The sequence below is a fragment of the Dermacentor silvarum genome, chromosome 9 (genome assembly GCF_013339745.2).
Source record: "Dermacentor silvarum isolate Dsil-2018 chromosome 9, BIME_Dsil_1.4, whole genome shotgun sequence".
NCBI lineage: Eukaryota > Metazoa > Arthropoda > Arachnida > Ixodida > Ixodidae > Dermacentor > Dermacentor silvarum.
Genome location: NC_051162.1, coordinates 155,684,961 through 155,703,017, shown reverse-complemented (window position 1 = coordinate 155,703,017; position 18,057 = coordinate 155,684,961). Strand labels below are relative to the sequence as shown.

General features: G+C 48.3%; 1 protein-coding gene across 1 annotated transcript; it reads right to left on the bottom strand.

The window, feature by feature from the left end:
- Window positions 1-1,166: 1,166 nt before the first annotated feature.
- On the bottom strand, window positions 1,167-3,011 carry LOC119464005 (solute carrier family 22 member 7). Its single transcript, XM_037724824.1, has one exon. The coding sequence runs from the start codon at window positions 3,009-3,011 to the stop codon at window positions 1,167-1,169; it is 1,845 nt and encodes a 614-aa protein (XP_037580752.1).
- Window positions 3,012-18,057: the final 15,046 nt, after the last annotated feature.

The following is an 18,057-nucleotide window of genomic DNA, read 5'->3' as shown; positions in this document are numbered from 1 at the left end:
CTTTCAAGCAGCTGCATAAGCTTTGCAACAGCTGCAATCTAATCTTACGGACCGCGCCGAGCCTGTTTCAGTTGTTTGCCCGCAGCCCTTACCATCCATCATGTTGGCTCATCACTTTGAAGCTTGTTTTTGTGGTTTTTCTTGCGAAAACGAGTGCTTAGTTGTACGCTGAATGCCTCAATTCAAGTAAGCTACACTGCTATACCTGCAATTGTTAGCGGTTCGTCGGGATCGTTTTTTGATTACAACGAAGGACACGACAGAACCCTTGGCTGATAGAGGTACAAAGCTTCGCTTTAAAAAAGAAGAGAAAAAAAGCAATTTATTCTTAAGGCATAAATACATGTCATATGCAATTATTAACATCATTTGAGCGGTTTGAACGCAAATACCAGCGCGCGAAGTAGTACGAAGTGACCCTGCCGAGCAGTTTCACCAGCAGTTTTCAACGGCGCGACCTTGATGCGGCCCAATCCACTTCGATCGCAGCGCCGCCACAGTATTTTTCCACGTCGTGCGCCTCAGTGCAAAGCATGCGCCGGCCCAGCCGCTCGTCCCACTCAACCGTATTCTAGTACGCAGCGGAGGCCACGCTGCGGAGCTTTGGTGTTAAGCGTGCGGACGGCTGTACATGCGGAACATGTGGAGTACGACGCAGTCTGCGGTATGACATGTTAGGCGTTGGGAAAATGGCGGCTTGGGCAGCTGACACGTGTTTGAAATTGATAGAACCAGGGGGAACCTTGCTAAACTGTCTTGCAGCTTTGCCACTGAGCCTGTAACGCAGAGGCGAACTGCAGTGGAAGTAACACGCAGAGAGAGAGGAGAGAGAGAGAAGCAACAAGGTCCTTGAAAAGCTACCAAGATCTGTACTGCGGAGGAAGTAAACACGGCAACTTTCATACCATGGACGCACTATCAACACTTTATCAGTGCAGGTCATTCAACGAGTAAAATGTGCATTAAACATAATGCTGCATGAAAAGTACCTACAATATAGAGATCTAGAAAACATAGTTTGAAGGCAAAGCTATAATAATACAGTTGAGCTAAACCTGGCGCGTGCTTATTAAACGCATCTTCCCGAAGTCAAGGAAATGACAACACAAAAGAAGGGCGCCCAATTTTCATGCTGCTTGTCACTTCTGAATGTGGTCGTTGCGAAGCTATCGAGGTGTCTTAGAACTGCCAGGACTGTTGTTGCCACTTCTCTTTCGACTTTTCTTGCCCGATGACTTGGAGCTCTCCGAGATTGCTGTCTTGACCGTCTTTTGCCGCGCTTGCCGCTCCAAGGTCCGCTTCATGTGATCCATGGATATTCTAGTGGCGTCCGTAGCGTGCCTGGCAACAATTTTCGCTTCCTCCACCACAGTCGTGCGTGGCAGGGCCCGGATGATGAGCAGGCAGGTGAAGAGGAGCAGCCCCGCCATGGCAAAGACGACGTCATCGCGTCCGGTCGGCTTCAGTACGGAAGTCACTGACGCGCACACGGCCGCGGCACGTCCACTGGCGAACGCCCAGCAGAGCGCACCACCCCGCACGGCCGTCGGGAACAGCTCAGCGACGTACGTGAAACAGTGGACGAAAATCACACTTGACGCGCCCTTGGATAAAACGACCAAGGCTTTGGTGATGGTGACGAGTCCAGCGCCGGCGGTGATACTCATCGCGCATTGGATGACGCCCATCAGCACGAAGCAACTGCTAAGTACTGTAATAAGGGCGACGCCGGTCATCAGGAAGTGCATCGCCGCGTACGTGAACAGCATGACGATGATCGTGAGGCCCGAGATCCAGAATCCCCGCCATTGCGCCGTCGAGAAAGCGTTGACGTAAAAGATGAATGACATAGAGAAGCAGATAGAGAACATGGCCAAGGCTCGACGTCGGAGGGAGTGACAGTCGATCAAGTCGTCTGTGTCTGCGCCTTCCTGACTCGCGCGGTTCTGGATTCGTTCGCTGAGCTTTCCCACGAGACAGGCCGTGACCGCAATCGGGAAGTTGTTGGTCTTGGCCCCCTCCATCATGACTACTTCTGCCGCGTCCATCCTTCCTTTGGCAACGAGCCATCGGGGTGACTCTCGTGCTGTAAACAAAACAGGGAGCAGGAGAGCCGTCGGAGCGAGGAAGATGGCCTGCTTCAAGCGCCAGTCGATGACAATAGATTTGATAATGACGATCCAAACTTCGCACAATGCCGAACCCATAACCGCCAGGAACAGGACCTGGTGTGGCCTGTGCGTGTGCGTCATCACCTCGAATGGGATCAGGAAGGCGAAAACCATTTGTACGGCGACATGGACAGTGGTAATGAAACGTGCCACAGCGTAATGTACGTAACTTGTCGCCACCAAAGTGCATACCGTGCAGGTCACCACCGCTATAGCGGAGCCGAGGAGCAAAACTCTTCTGCCGACGTAGTCTACGAAGGCTCCGAGCAAGACAAGGGCAACCACGGCACCGGTGTTCTGCAGGGTAACAAGGGTGGCAGGCAGGAAACGTCGGTGGCACACCAGGTTCCAATAGCTCACGGCACTAGTCTCGGCCGTCCGAACGTCGTAGTCCCACTCTTCACAGGGCGCGTCGCGTGTGTCGTTGCTGTCTTGGGGCTCAAGTTCGCTGAGGAAGCATTTGTTGTACCACCGGCCGGCAACAGCAGTTCCAGCATCACTCTGCTCGCGCTCAACGGAATTGCTGAGTTCTGCGGGTGGCTTGCAGCGTTCGTAGACGCGGCAGCGGCTGAAGCGTCCATCGGCCTCGATCGGTATGGCAATATTCTTCCAATCGGCTGCAGAGACGTTGAATCCGGCGAGCGGCTTGCACCAATGGTCGACATCACCGGTGACGACGGACACCACGATGGTTTGGCATTTAAGCAAGAAGGCTCCCAGAAGAATCAGTAGGAGCATCCTCTTCTGGAAGGGCCCGTGGCCGAAGCCTTCTTCGCAGTCAAAGGACTCGCTTGTTCGGAGATCAACGCCGACCAGTCGCTGAGGGAGCAAGAGGTCCATCGCGTGGTTACGAGATGCTCCACTTCGGGTTTAGAAGGCTTAAACGAACTGTATCGTAAGGGAAGAATCCAGACGAGAGCTTTACGCGCGGACCGGCAGGAAGGAAGACTTCTTCTCCCTCTTCTACTTCTATGCCCGCTTCCGACTGTGTACCTTTTGTTGGACACTCATTGATGATGATGATGATGATGATGATGATGTCCTCAGCACATGGCTCGTACCCACTTCGGGGGATTGGCCAAGAATTGAGCATCTGAACTTTTATATATGCATTCTGAAACTACAGTTAATGTGCATTTTAGTAATCAGAACAACAGACAGAATAATTTTTCTGAACTGCATAATTTACAATACTAATGCCATAAATTAAAACTGAAATATCTCTCAGAGAATTGTAAAAGTGGGAATTTAAAATTTTATTCGTTTTGTTGATTGAATGAAACCACAAACGGCATCAAATACGTCCCTGTGGCTAAAGCCCAATATCGAGGCACCGAAAGTGAGTACTGATTCTGATGTTAAATTTAACCCTAATTTAGCAAGCGGTATTTCAAGAAGTCTTTTTCTTTGTAATTTATACTGGTCGACAGATTAAAAAATAGTGTTCTACGGTTTCTATTTCTAGGCAGAATTGGCACAGCGGCGATATCGCCAGACCAGCCCTGTGTAAATATAAATTTAATGGTGGGACACGGCAACGTAATTTTGTAAGGATGACTTCCGATTGTCTTGATGGACACCAATGAATTTTCCACGGAAATTTTAGGTGCTGAAATTCAGTCCATGATGTTATTGTTTCCATGATATCTCTACGAATTGCATATTTCCGATATCTGATCGCTGTTATTTGTGCCACCACTGGAAGGACCGATAGTATCGGTCCATTCAGGGATGCTCTCGCTAATGAATCATTGACGGAGTTAGCCTTTTTTTTCTCTTCCTGCTTACTGAAAAAAATTGTGAATATCGTATGGCTTAAACCTCTATCCTTCGGCGTTCTTGCATACAAAAATAGGAAATGCATTTTGACTACTACCGCTCCCCGGAATAAATTAAGGAATTTTTTCTAATCTAATGTTTTTTTTTGTCGCGGTGCTTCGCAATCATGAATGGGCTAGTCGAAAGCCCTTCGACATTTTTCGCTGGGTGTCCCCCAGAGCAATAGAGGTAAAAGTAGCGACAACGAGGCTTACTCAGAAGATCTCTCCGGCTGACGTATTTGTATTAAGGAAGTGGTGTAAACTATTAGGCGAAAGAAATTTTCATAAGAGAAGTAGAAAGTGAACAATATGGGACTATCTGTCTCAAAGATCTTCCTATCTCCCATGACGTCCCAGTATTAATGCATGAAAAGTGCTCGCAGTCTAGGAGAAGATTTTCTGATTACATTTGTTTGGGGAACGAGCCATGAGCATAAAATCCTGTTTAAACTTTTCTGCTCAGCGCATGCACAGATGCTTAAGTATGCCCGTAATTCAGGCTTGTTTGGGGAAATATTTGAAGAAATACTTGACCGGTTGGGTACAGTGTAGTATTCTAGTACGCTGTAGTTTGGGTGCAGACAGCTCATTTCGAAGACGGTCGCCTTTACTGCAGCAATCGTCATGTCATCATATACGTCTTTTTTGGAGATCTGCATTTAGTTTGCGCGGATGCCCCCATTTGATGTATTTGCACCTTTCCCGCGGTGCAGTAGTGACGACGCCAAAGAAATACAATTAAAGAATTAAAAGCGATTCATGCGCACTGAACGGCACCGCGAAGCTTGTCCCGTCGGCGTTATCAGTGTTCTTGATAAGGAGTAGGCGCCCGTCATCTGGAAATAACTTATCATCCTTAGAGCATTATTAGTTGCGACTATATAGGCAAACGGAGCGATGACGGGTTCCGAGCTTCTCAGAGGCTTCCCGAAAGACAGCCGCAGTTATTCTCTTTTTTTATGATGCGAAGTCAACTTGCTAGGATAATATTCAGCAGCGTTCCGCGGCAGTTTTTCTTCAGTCGGAACGCATTCCGAATTTGTAGGTTGCACTTAGCGTCCGAATGTCTCACAGCGGATAGGAGAGACGTCGTTGTGAATGACCCCTCATTTCGACCTATCGGCTTTGTTGAGGTGCCCCAAATTATCCCCTTATAGATTTTCTTATCCGCACTCATGGGCTGCCGCAGCAGCTGAAAATCAAGATGTATTTAAATATTAAGATGGGCACATGAACAAGTTGGTTTTGCAGCTTGAAGCATAAGGCACGACACAAGAATGGTGCTACCTGTCTCTGCGTCGTCTTCCTTTTGCACGTTATGGGCGCAGCTGTTGACAATCATACGCCACATTAACTGGCCATTGTGCCAGGTACATATTTGGGTAAGACAAATAGATTACTTGCAGTTAGTTGTGAAACTACTGTCCCGTCATTGTAATCCAGGTATGTGAAGGAAGACCACTTTCTGAGATGATTGCGTAATAATACATTGGATTTGTCGCTTCTCCATATTGTCTGCCATTCTGCCGTTCCACATTTACAATATAGCCGCATTGTAGAACAGCATATATCGAAAGCCAGCAAGGCCGCCCACATACTCGAAGGCCACGCGCACAATTCGTCACATTTACTCGTATTCAAGAGTTGAGCGACTGTCAAGAACAAAATAAAGGAATGTTGGGAGTTCGAGCAAGGTGAGAGTAGGCACATTAGATAACATGTTCGCATCCCTATCGCACGAAGATCGGTACCATCCGTCGAAGAATGTAACCACAGAGTGCATTCTCTCTCGTGTGATAGAGTCCACGCCCCAAATTTCAGCACCGACTCGCCATTTAACGACTGACGATCAGAGACCTTGCTCATATCGACAGTCGCCCTACAGTTGCCGGGCACTGGGGTCGGCTACAGGGCCAACTTTGCCTTAATTCAACGCCTGTCAACATTCTCACCTTATTTCGCACCATCGGGCTTAAGCTGAACTATTTGCACAGTCAATTTATTTGTTTCGAAATTTGGCCACCCTGCCAACGTAATGGGATTTAAAGCGAAAGATTTACTGACCTAGTCTAGCCGAGTTTCGCCGTCGCCAACAATTTGAATTTCATTTGACCGCAGCTGCGCCGTAGCCTTGGCAACGAATCACGTGACTCGCCATGCCGAGCTCCGCCGCCACCGCCTGTGCTAGCCGCCACCAGCTTGTCGCATGCACTCTCCACAGCTGGGTCACCGCCTGACCACGTGAGTCGCCGCGCGCCTCTCTAAGAGGAGCACCGCGCTCGCCTAGTCAATGCGAGCTTGGCCATGGATGAGAATGAGGCCGGGCCGTCTTCTCTGAGAGTTGTGCTAGGGCGGGATGCTTTGAACCGCCGTCGGCAAGTGGTGTCTGACCACCCCACGGATGTCGCCCGGCGAGCTGGTTCACTGGATAGGGTCCGGAATGCCAAGCGCGCGAAGCTAGCGCTGGAGACTGAGGAAGAGCGAGCCCCTCGACTCGCAAAACGCTCGGACTTGGCTTATAATTTTTATAATTTTTATAAGCCTTTCTACGCCCGCTGAAGAACTTATATAGGTCCTTTGTTTCTTTGGTATTTTTGTCCCTTTCTGTACGCGTGGTTTCCTTTTCGCTTTCGTGTTTGTAGCATCGGGACGATGCTTTTTAAGGGGAGGGTATTGACACGTACACATGTTTCTTTCACCGGTGGCCGCTTTCCACCGGCTAACAAATGTTAAACGTTATCGCTAGGCGCAGGACGCGTCTCTATCGGAAGTTTCGAGAACATTATCGATGCTTCTTTCCGTTGCCTGTTTTCACTGACGGTTATGTTATCTGATTGTATGACCAACGCGGAATTGTTTAGAACTTTCTGGAAGACACGCGGGCATCAGGGATTAATCTGGAACCTTCGATGACTCAGGTATAAAAGTCGACGCGTTTCGCCGCTGATCAGATTTTCGACGATCGCCGACTGTGTTCGCCGCTATCGTTGCTATTTTCTTCTAGATAAGTTACGATAGCCTTATTTATTATATGTTCCATTAATTTGCAACATGTGCTGGTTAGGGATATTGGCTTGTATGTGTCTAGAAGCTGCTTGTTTCCACCTTTGTGAATTGGCACGACCTTTGCGCACAACCAGGCCGCGAGAAGCACTGTCGTTTCAAGTGATGTACTGAAAATTTTATGCAGGAAAGGGGACAACTGACCCGCGTATCGCTTGAGGTACGTGCTTGATAAATTATCAGGGCCAGGCGACTTTTTAACCTCTATTTGTAGCAGCAAATTCAAAATGCCGGACTCTGTTATCAGGATTTCAGGCATTTCCGATTCCTACTCGGACAAGGGCATATTAGGGACGTGGGCAAGGGAGAAGACCGACTGAAAATGCCGGCTGTCGGCGATGCCGGCTGTCATAGAAGCGCTTCTGGGTCGCTTGCGAGGCCAACAGCCTAGAGCGGGCGATCTGACGAGCGTGATCGGCACGAGCGATGGCATCACGTGCATATTCGCTAGGCGGCGCGGCAGCAGCCGGTAGTAGGGTGTCCATCGGTAACGTTGGTTCACGGCCAAAGAGCATATAAAAGGGTGAATAACCGGCGGTATCGTGACGCGAGGAATTGTACGCGAAAGTCACGTAAGGTAACGCCAGGTCCCAGTCACGGTGGTCAGATGAAACATACATTGAGAGCATGTCCGTGAGGGTGCGATTTAGTCTCTCGATGAGGCCATTTGTTTGGGGATGGTAGGCAGAGGTCAACTTGTGCTGCGTTGAGGAGGAGCGCAAGAGATCGTCGATTACTCGTGATAAAAATGCGCGGCCTCGATCTGTGAGCAATTGGCTAGGGGCGCCATGGTGCAGAATAACATCGTGGAGCAAGAAATCGGCAACGTCAGTAGCAGTGCTGGTGGGGAGCGCTCGAGTGATTGCATACCTGGTCGCATGATCGATAGCAACGGCGACCCACTTGTTGCCGGATCGTGACTCAGGAAAAGGACCGAGAAGGTCCAAACCAACCCGGAAGAATGGTTCGGTCGGGATGGAGAGCGGCTGAAGCAGTCCAGCCGAGGGTGCGGCAGGACGTTTCCGACGTTGGCATTTGTCGCAGGAGGTCACGTAACGTCGAACAGACCGGGCGAGACCGCGCCAAAAGAAGCGGCGCCGGACACGGTCGTACGTGCGGGACACACCAAGGTGACCAGCAGTTGGTTCGTCGTGAAGCTCACGCAGTACCGTTGAACGCAGCTGTTTAGGCACAACGAGAAGCAGCTCAGGGCCATCTGATTGGACGTTACGACGGTAAAGTGTGCCATTCACGAGGGCGAACATGCACAGTGAGGCGTCGTTAGGTGCGGATTCGAGCCGATCAATGAGCGATCGCAAAGCATCATCACGGCGTTGTTCGTCACCAATCTGGAGAAACTGAGACATAGACATAACGCAGGGGTTAGGTTCGATGTCCGGTCCCTCTGGTTGGTCAACAGGGTAGCGGGACAAGCAGTCCGCGTCCAAATGGAGGCGGCCAGACTTGTAGGTAACTGAGTAAGAGTACTCCTGAAGGCGCAGCGCCCAACGTCCAAGTCGTCCAGTAGGGTCCTTCAGTGAAGAAAGCCAACAGAGAGCGTGATGATCGGTGACAACACGGAAAGGGCGGCCATACAAGTAAGGACGGAATTTCGAAACCGCCCAGACAAGGGCAAGACATTCCCGTTCCGTAATAGAGTAATATCGTTCAGATTTCGATAGGAGACGACTTGCGTACGCAATAACACGGTCAACGCCTTGTTGGTTTTGGACTAAAACTGCACCGATGCCGTGACCACTAGCATCTGTGCGCACTTCCGTGGGAGCAGCTGGGTCAAAATGGGCAAGAATAGGTGGTGTCGTTAGGGCGGCGATGAGCTCAGAGAAGGCGTCAGCTTGTAGAGGACCCCAACAAAACGGGACGTCTTGCTTGAGAAGATCAGTGAGTGGACGTGCGAGCGCCGCAAAGTTTTTCACAAAACGGCGAAAGTAGGAACAAAGCCCCACGAAGCTACGGACGTCATGGACAGACCGTGGAACGGGGAAGTTCGTGACAGCGCTTATCTTTGCTGGGTCCGGTCGGACACCGGAAGCGTCAACGAGGTGGCCGAGGACAATAATTTGACTAAGGGCGAAGTGGCACTTCGAGGAATTTAGCTGGAGGCCAGCTCGTCGGAAGATTGCTAGAATGGTCGAAAGCCGCTCAAGGTGTGTTGCGAAAGTGGGAGAGAAAATTATCACGTCGTCCAGGTAACATAAACACGTCGACCATTTAAATCCTTGAAGCAGTGTGTCCATCATTCTCTCAAACGTGGCTGGTGCGTTGCAGAGACCGAAAGGCATGACCTTGAATTGGTAAAGGCCGTCAGGGGTCACGAAGGCGGTCTTCTCGCGATCCAGGTCGTCTACAGCGATTTGCCAGTAGCCAGATCGAAGGTCCAGGGATGAAAAGAAGGTGGCACCATGGAGGCAGTCGAGGGCGTCGTCAATACGAGGAAGAGGGTACACGTCCTTCTTGGTGGTGTTGTTGAGGTTGTTGAGCGGCTGGACGTCTGAAAGGAGTAGGGTACATGGAGGTCTGGCGAGATACGTAGGTCCAACGGCGACGGCAATAACGAGCAATGTGCCCGGCCTGATGGCAGGAGAAGCAGATGGGCTGATCGTCGGGCGTTCTCCATTCCGCAGGATTGCGGAAGGAGCCGGGAGAGGTGTAGGGGCGTCGAGTGGGTCCAGAGGAATAAGGCCGAGCGTCAGGACGAGTCAGTGGGCACGCTGATGGAAGGCCAAGATTAGCAAACTCCTGCCTGACGACAGCTTGGATGAGGGACACTGATGGCTGCGATGGGTCGCTGGCGTGGGTTGTAAACACGGGGGGTTGAATCGGTGCAGGACAGGCGGCTTCAATCTCGCGACGAACAATGCGAGTAACGTGGTCACAGGTGGGCGGCTGGCGAACGGCATCACACGATGAAGTTGCAGCCGTATTGGGCAGCCGGGTGAATTTCTGGGTAATACGGCGGCTCTTCGCGTGTTCAAACCGCCGGCACTCTTTGATGATTGTGTCGACGGTATCAACGTTGGTATAGACGAGCAGGTTAAAAGCATCGTCGGCGATACCTTTGAGCACATGAGAAACCCTCTCGGACTCAGACATGTGCTCGTCAACCTGGCGGCAAAGAGCAATAACGTCCTGACTGTACGAGACGTATGACTCGGAGGATGTTTGTGCACGAGTTGCAAGTTCATTCCGCGCAGCAAGCTGCCGACCAGTGCTGTCACCGAAAAGGTCACGGATCTTCTCTTTGAAAGAGTCCCAGCTGGTAATTTCCGCCTCGTGCGTCTCGAACCACACCCGCGGTGGGCCATCGAGGTAAAAAAGCACGTTGGCGAGCATAAGGGTCGGGTCCCAGCTGTAGCCGGCGCTGATCCGTTCGTAAAGGTTGAGCCATTTGTCGACGTCAACCCCATCCTGGCCGGAAAATACGCCAGGATCACGAGCAGGAGGCAGAACGATGTAGGTCGGAGCGACGGGAGGGGCAGGGGGTGAAGACGATGTGCCTGCACCGACTGACATGGTCGCAAGCGTGATGAGGCGGCCGTTGCGAAGCTCCGTGATCGAAACAGGGAACTACCCCGCACCTCCACCAAAAAGATGTTACGTAAAACGGCACAAGGCGGGACTATTTACACTGTATTTACAGTATGAGAGAGACACAGTAGCCAAGATGGTGGACAGCCACCAGCACCAGAGAGAACCGTCTTCTTCGTCGTCTGCCCCAGGATGAATGTCTCTCGCGTAGCAATATGTATTGAATGAGTTAGCGATATTCCGTGCATCCTCAACCACTACACCAGCAATGTCCAATTTGATTGGAGCACTTTCCGGTTTTGAAAGATACCGCCAGAATTTGCGCGGATGATTTGTCATGAACTCAAGTAAAGTATTAGAAAAAAAAGTTGTCTCTCGCGCTTCTTAACATTTCTTTCAATTCTCGTGAAAGCTGACTAACCATAGTGGAATTATGTTTTTTCTTGCGCTTCCTTTGCACCCTTCTTTTCAGGTGTATGATAGTTCTTGTAATCCACGGCGTTCTCCGCTTTATTTTTCTGAACTTGGTAGGAATAAAATTGCTTTCACAGTGTACAATCCCACCTTTTAATTTTAGCCATAGGTCGTTGGCGTCCAGCGGATTATCACCAAAATCATCTTCCATAATTCCTAAAAAATCAACGATGCTTTCATCATTTGCCCTAGTGTAATCCTTAACCTAAATTATGGTGTCAGTACTAGGGTGCCTTGCACCCGTGCCTAGATTTTCAGCCGTCAATAAAATCATTTTATGGTCGGATATATCCGGTTCTATGCTAACTTCCGCGGTTAAAGATGTGGACACAAAGACAAGGTCTAGCACTGAACACACATGCTCTTGAACGCGTGTTGGTTCATGCACAAGTTGAGCTAGCGAGAAACTCTGCATGATATCAAAAAGAAGGTCGCAACTTTTGACTTCTTTATTGCCAATTAACAAGTTATCCCAATCAATGCCTCCCAAGTTAATGTCTCCAGCTAGAATTGATTTGGTTCTTTGGTTGATGTGGTTATATAAGAAGTCGTATAGTTCTACAAGGTAAGTATCCGGAGCGCCTGGTCGTCTGTAGACACCGCCTATTAGTAAAGTAACATCGTTGACCTTTATTGTACACCATGCGCTCTCATGATCAGGGATACCGGTTTCTCGGTGAAAAAGCAAGTGCCGCTTAACAGCAATGGCAACGCATCCACCACGACCGTGCCGATCTGTGCGTATAAATGCATAAAAGGGAGGAACCACCTCAGAATCATGGATATATGAGTTCAACCACGTCTCTGTAAATACGATTACATCTTGGCCGTACAACAACAGCAGTTCCTCAAAATTTTCAAGTTTATTGACAATGCTTCTCGCATTAAAACACAGTAACCTCAGCCGTGCAGTACTTTGTATTTGTCATTCATTGGAAGTGCTAGCGTTCGCTGTCACGTGGGGTTTCGAGCCGTGTAATTGCTCAATTTTGTTCTGATCGTTACTCCAGGCGTACAGGTTTTCATTAATCCTTAATTTTTCAAAGTGTAGACGGACTTTATCGCCGTTATCCCGACTGCCTGCCGCGGCTTTCCATAGCTTCTTGCATATTTCACGAATGTCAGGGGGAAAATCTTCAGGAGGAGGAGGAGGAAATAACTTTATTGAGTCCTGAGGAACCCCTCCCCACCCACTCTTTGTTTAGTGGTCGGCAGGGGTCGCGGGCCGCACCCACGTTGGGACGGGAAGCCCGTGAGCCTCCGCCCTTTCGTGAGCCCTCTGGACAGCCCGGGAAAATCTTCACAAAGTCAAATTTTATTTCCTTGCAGTTTGAAACAATTGCGAAGAACTGTCATTTTTTCTGTAAAGTCATAAAAGCGTACTATGACTGGTCGATCTCGACCTGGCTTTTTTAAGCCAAATCGGTGCACGCGTTCCACAGTTCTGACCTGAACGTCTAGAATAATAAGCAGTATATATTTAGCTACAAGCGATTCCAAGGCTGCAGGATTTTCTTTATCGTGCTCTTTGATTCCATATATGACGAGGTTATTGCGTCGGCTCCTATTTTCCAGGTCGTCAATTTTTCTACTCATCTGGGCAACTTCGCTGCGCATAAGCGCGCACAGCTGCTTCACACTTGTCAACTTTCTCGTGATATTGCTTCAGTGACGAAAGGGTCGCTCCAATTTGTGAAGGCCTCTGCTGCACATTTGACAGACCAGTTTCTAAGGTCGAGTGCGAAGTCCGGATTTCAGTTACAGCCACAATATTTCATCTAGTTTATCGGGGGCCGGATTTTGCTCTACGTCACCACTCAGTTGCAATAGCATGAGAATGACGCGAAATTATTCCAAACTACAAAGCAGTGCGCACTGTGGGCTCGACAGCACTACTAGACAGACATCATTGCTCTTAACGCAGGCACAAAAACACCATTTGCTACCAACCTGTACGGAGAACAGTACGAAGTAAGTCATAGGGCTCCGGGTGGTGCCACCAAGCCCACTGAGTCGCACGTGGCTGCTCGGCTTCCTTTTAAGCTGGTCCACCGATGTTCCAGGTGTCGCTGGTGAGCCAAATGAACGATCCAGGTGTGACTCAGCCGGTACGAAATCCATGTGACGTGAGCGCATCGGTATCAATGCTGGCGATAAGCACAGTGCAGCGGAAATGGGTTGTGTGATCGACGCCGTTGACGCCATCGCCTTTGCCGAAACAGAGAAGGAACCAGCGCTGCATCCACGTAAACCCAGCTGGATCTGTACGAAGAACAGTACGAAGTAAGTCATAGTGCTCCGGGTGGTGCCACCAAGCCCACCCAATGTCCTGTAAATTGGTCTGATTATACGTATGTAGCTGCTACATTTAAGCGAACAGTCAAGGACGATTATGATTCGAAACAGTACACATATCTTTCTATGTCTAGTAATAAAAAAGCTCTGTTTAAATTTCTTTGATCCTGTAAAGTTATACGGGTGCCAGTGAATATCGACTCAGTCGTTCTATCAACAAAACAGTTATCAGAGTCACTTGAGAAAATTGCTAAAGGTCTAGCGCAACGATTTACACATGTATTGCCGAGAAGACTATCGAAACCTCCCTCGGGAGGCGACTTTGTGGAAGTGACATTGACAGAGAAGAGAGAGAGAGAGAGAGGAACTTTATTGAGAACCAGCAGTTTAGTCGGCTGGGCCTAGGCCTACCACGATGGGACGTCGAGGCCTAGCCTCTTCGCCGCTTCGTAGGCCTGCTGGGTAGCCTAGAGTTGGTTGTCGATATGGGAGCTGCGCAGGGCGGTGTGCCATCTCAACGAGAGGGTCACGGGATTAGGGTCTGGGTATCGATGTTTGCACTCCCATAGCACGTGGGGGAGTGTTGCTGGTTGAGTTTTACAGATCATGCACGTGTGGCGTGTGTAGATGTCGGGGTATATGATGCGATAGTGGGTGAGGGAGGGGTATGTGTTGGTCTGTACACAGGCGAAGGGTGGTTGCCTGTGATCTGTTTAACTTGCCGTGAGGGGTGGGAAAGATTCTTCTGGCGAGGTAAAATGACTTCACGAGGAGGCTGTATCTTGTAAGGCGGTCGCGTCCTGCGGGTGCACATGCACCGTCTCCGGCACGGTTGGCTAGGTTCTCGTGCTACGGAGTGTGTAACCTCAACTGGAGGCTAGGTGAGGTGGGGGTGGTCATCGCCGGTGTGTGCTGGGATCCAGACGAGGGTGATTTGATTTTCAGATGAATGCCGGGGCTTGATGTAAGATACGGAGTGATTGTTGAGAAATACGGCCCTTGATGTAGTTGATTGCCGTGCGAGAATCGCTCACTATGGTGTGACAGGCTGGGTCAAGAGTGGCCAGGGCGATGGCGACTTCCTCGGCCGTCTCGGTATTTTGGGTAATGGTGCTGGCAGCATGTTGGAGCAAGCCGCCTGCTGTGGTAACCACCGCAAAGCGACGTCCATCATGGCATTCAGCTGCGTCGACGAAGGTGACGCCCGTGGTGTTAGCATAAGCTTTGATGAGGGAGGTAGCTCGTTCCTTGGTGCGTTCCTTATTGTGGTCTAGGTGCATGTTTTTGGAAATAGGGTCGGCGTGTATCCATTGCTAAGTGTCACGTGGTATTAGGTGTTTGTCTCCATGTTGGCGATGATAGGTGATATCAAACTTGATTAGAATGCTGTGGCCTGTTTCCGTGAGGGTAAGCCGCTCCAGTTGCGATCAACGTTGCGCTTCAGTTAATTCGTCTAGTGTGTTGTGGCTACCTAATTGTAGTAGAAGTTCCGTGCTGGTGTAGTTGGGCAGTCCTAAGGCTTGCTTATAGGCTCCTCTGATGATGACTTCCAGCTTGAAAATATTATTAGATTATCACCGGCGTCAGCCCTAGGTCCAGTTGGAATTACAACACGAATGCTAAAAGTTTTGTTTGATTATGCGGAGCTGGGGTCGTCAAAACTGCAGGACAACTCAATAAAGTTATATTACCATCCATACATTATGCGCCTCAAGAGCTACTAAATATAGTAAACTTCTCTCTAAAAATTCCTGGATTCCAAGAGAGGGGAGGGTAGCTAAAATAATTCCACTGTTGAAGAAAAAAAAAACAGCTGCACTTAACCTAGACAACATAAGGCCGATTTCTCTTACTTCGAAAGTCGTAAAATTATTAGAAAGAATTGGACTTGCACCCATAACAAGTTATATGCAGGACGATACAATTCTTAGTCCTTGTGAGGTTGGATTTCATCCCGGGCACTCAATATGGTGCGCCCATGTACATCTAGAGAGCCGCATTAAACTCGCTCGTCGCAAACGGGAGCTTGCACTTTTGGGATGCTGGATGTAGCAAAAGCATGCGACACTGTAGAATACCTTATCCTATTATATAAACTTAGGTCTACGAATTTACCGAAGTATATTACCGCATGGATATATGAATTTATGAGATAGACAATTTAATTGTTATTGACGCGGAATTTCGACGTCTAAATACAAGAAAACAAGAGGTGTACCACAGGGTGCCGTTCTTTCACCCATTTGTTTAACATTTTGCTAAGCACAATTCCTTTGTCCAGGGAAGTGAACGTTTATGTTTATGCGGACGATATCGCATTTTTTACATCCGCAATTAATGTACACTCACTGCACCAGTCGTTGCAGAATTACCGAGGCATGGCTAGATGAGTTATGCATGTCATTGAATGTTAATAGCAGTGCTGTACTTGTTTTCCCGTTAACAGCACCAGTGAATATGTCCCTCGAATATCACCAGGAAAGCATTCCTCAAGTTGAATCGGTGAAATACCTTGTGTCATATACGATGGCAAGCTTGTCTGGCGCACTCACATTGAACATATCACAACAAAGGCAGAACGTGCCGTAGCTATGCTCCACCGGCTCAGTCACCGTCGCTCTGGACTACGCAGGGATACTTTACTGATGTACTTTACTGATTACATGTATATTCGGCCCATATTAGAATTCGGTTGAGTGTTATTGTCCAGGGGTCCCGCTTATAAAATAAACCTCTGATACTATTTGAAAGAAAAATGTCTACGATTATGCCTTGGGCCACCTAGATTCGTTGCCAACACTGTGTTATATCAGGAAGATAGCATACCCACTCTAGATTGCAGGTTCCGCATGGTTACGGTTCAGACTTAAAAAAAAATTATGAGCTTTCAAGGAGACGTGCACAATACATATTTTTCACTGAACCGTCTGAGTTTTTTTACCATATCGTGGTCGCGATTACACTAGTCCTCAGATAATATTTGTGACGCACAGTTACAACAATTGAATGTGTCATTATGTCAAGTTTGCCATTCGAATAATGCCTTAACAGACCTCAAAATTGAATTCGAGGACATATTTCCAAATCATGCTAAGCCATTGCCTAGCAGACATTTAAATAATATATTAAAAGACCAGCTAAACCAGCGAGCTACGGACAACATAATAGCTACCGACGATTCCCTGTGCAATGAGAAGGCAAGAGTGGGGATCTTCTCTGAATCTCTTCAATGGTCTTACTCTCTTCGCCTTACCGACTTCACACTAATTTTTCAGGCAGAACTAATAGCGATTATATTAGCACTACGAAAGATTCCCGTAAACGATTCATTAGCTGTTATTGTGGCTGACTCACTGTCTGTATGCACAACACTTACAGCCTCGTAAAATTCAAAAATTTTGCGAACATTTTGTTCAATGGTTCCTTCGTACTTGCGGCAAGTCTACTTGCTTTGGGTACCGGGACATCGTGGTTTGCGCTTGAATGAAATGGCTGATTCACTTGCACGAGCATCCCTTAATGGCCCTGTCCTATCTGTTTTGCCGACATCAGCTTATGTCACCGCGGCTAGGTACAGAAATTTCTCTATATCGCAAAATTCCGCAAAATCTATTTTGACGTCGTCTTCTGATTTCCACCATCTTTGCTTCCCATGGAATAATAATTGGTGTAGTTTATGGCAATTATAAGTTTCCATTACAAAATTGAGATGCCGTATACGGCCTCTAAATTTTTACTTACACAGGTCTGGTCTCGCTGCGTCCCCTCTATGTTCTTTTTGCAATAAATCCGAATCCATTGAGGACTTTTTCCTCTCGTGCCGCCGATTTTTAAGAAAAAGAAAAGTCATAGAAAGTTCATTTCGAAAACTTCGCCTATTATTAAGGGTCCTTTGGGGCGACTTCACTGGGACACAGCCACAGGAATGCTTTTCTTGCAGTTTACAATTTCATTAGAGATAGAAAAGGGGTGCCTTGCTGAATTTCTGGAATTATGAATTATTCCTAATATTTCACTTCTTTATGACAAAGTTATTTTATCTCAAAATTGGTAATAGTACTTTTACAACGACTGCTATGCAGATTTAGTTTTTCTGTTATTTCTCATAAACATAGTTGAAACCTCCTGCTTCTTGGCCAATCCCCCCGTAGTGGGTATGAGCCAAAGTTTGGGAGACGACAAGATAAGACGACACCGTCGAAGGGCACGCGATAAAGAGCCACAGTGAAAAGTGCGCGCTGAAGAAGAAGAAGAATCCATCCTTCTGGCCGGTTCTCACATATAGCTCTCTTTTTTTCTTGTTTTTTTAGTCATCATTTATTCCTTTATTCTATTCAAGTCATTTGATATATTCTAATTATTCATTCTCGGATGCGTACATATTCCCACATTTATGTTTGCATTATTTTATACATCTCCTTTCTCATTGTTATTTCAAACTACCCGGTTCTTGGCCAATCCCCCAGAGTGGGTATGTGCCAGTAACTCCAAGGCTCTACCTCTACCTCTATATAGCTCTCGTTTGGAATCTTCACTTCCGATATTGTTCGCTAGAGCTTTCTAAACCCGAAGAGCAGCATCTCACAACCAGGCGATGGACCTCTTGCTCCCACAGCGACTGGCCGGTGTTGATCTCCGAACATGCGAGTTGTTTGACTGCGAAGAAGGCTTCGGCCACGTGCCCT

What these genes read in the sequence shown, in the direction of transcription:
- LOC119464005 (XM_037724824.1), bottom strand. Translation starts at nt 3,011, where the DNA reads ATGGACCTCTTGCTCCCTCAGCGACTGGTCGGCGTTGATCTCCGAACA.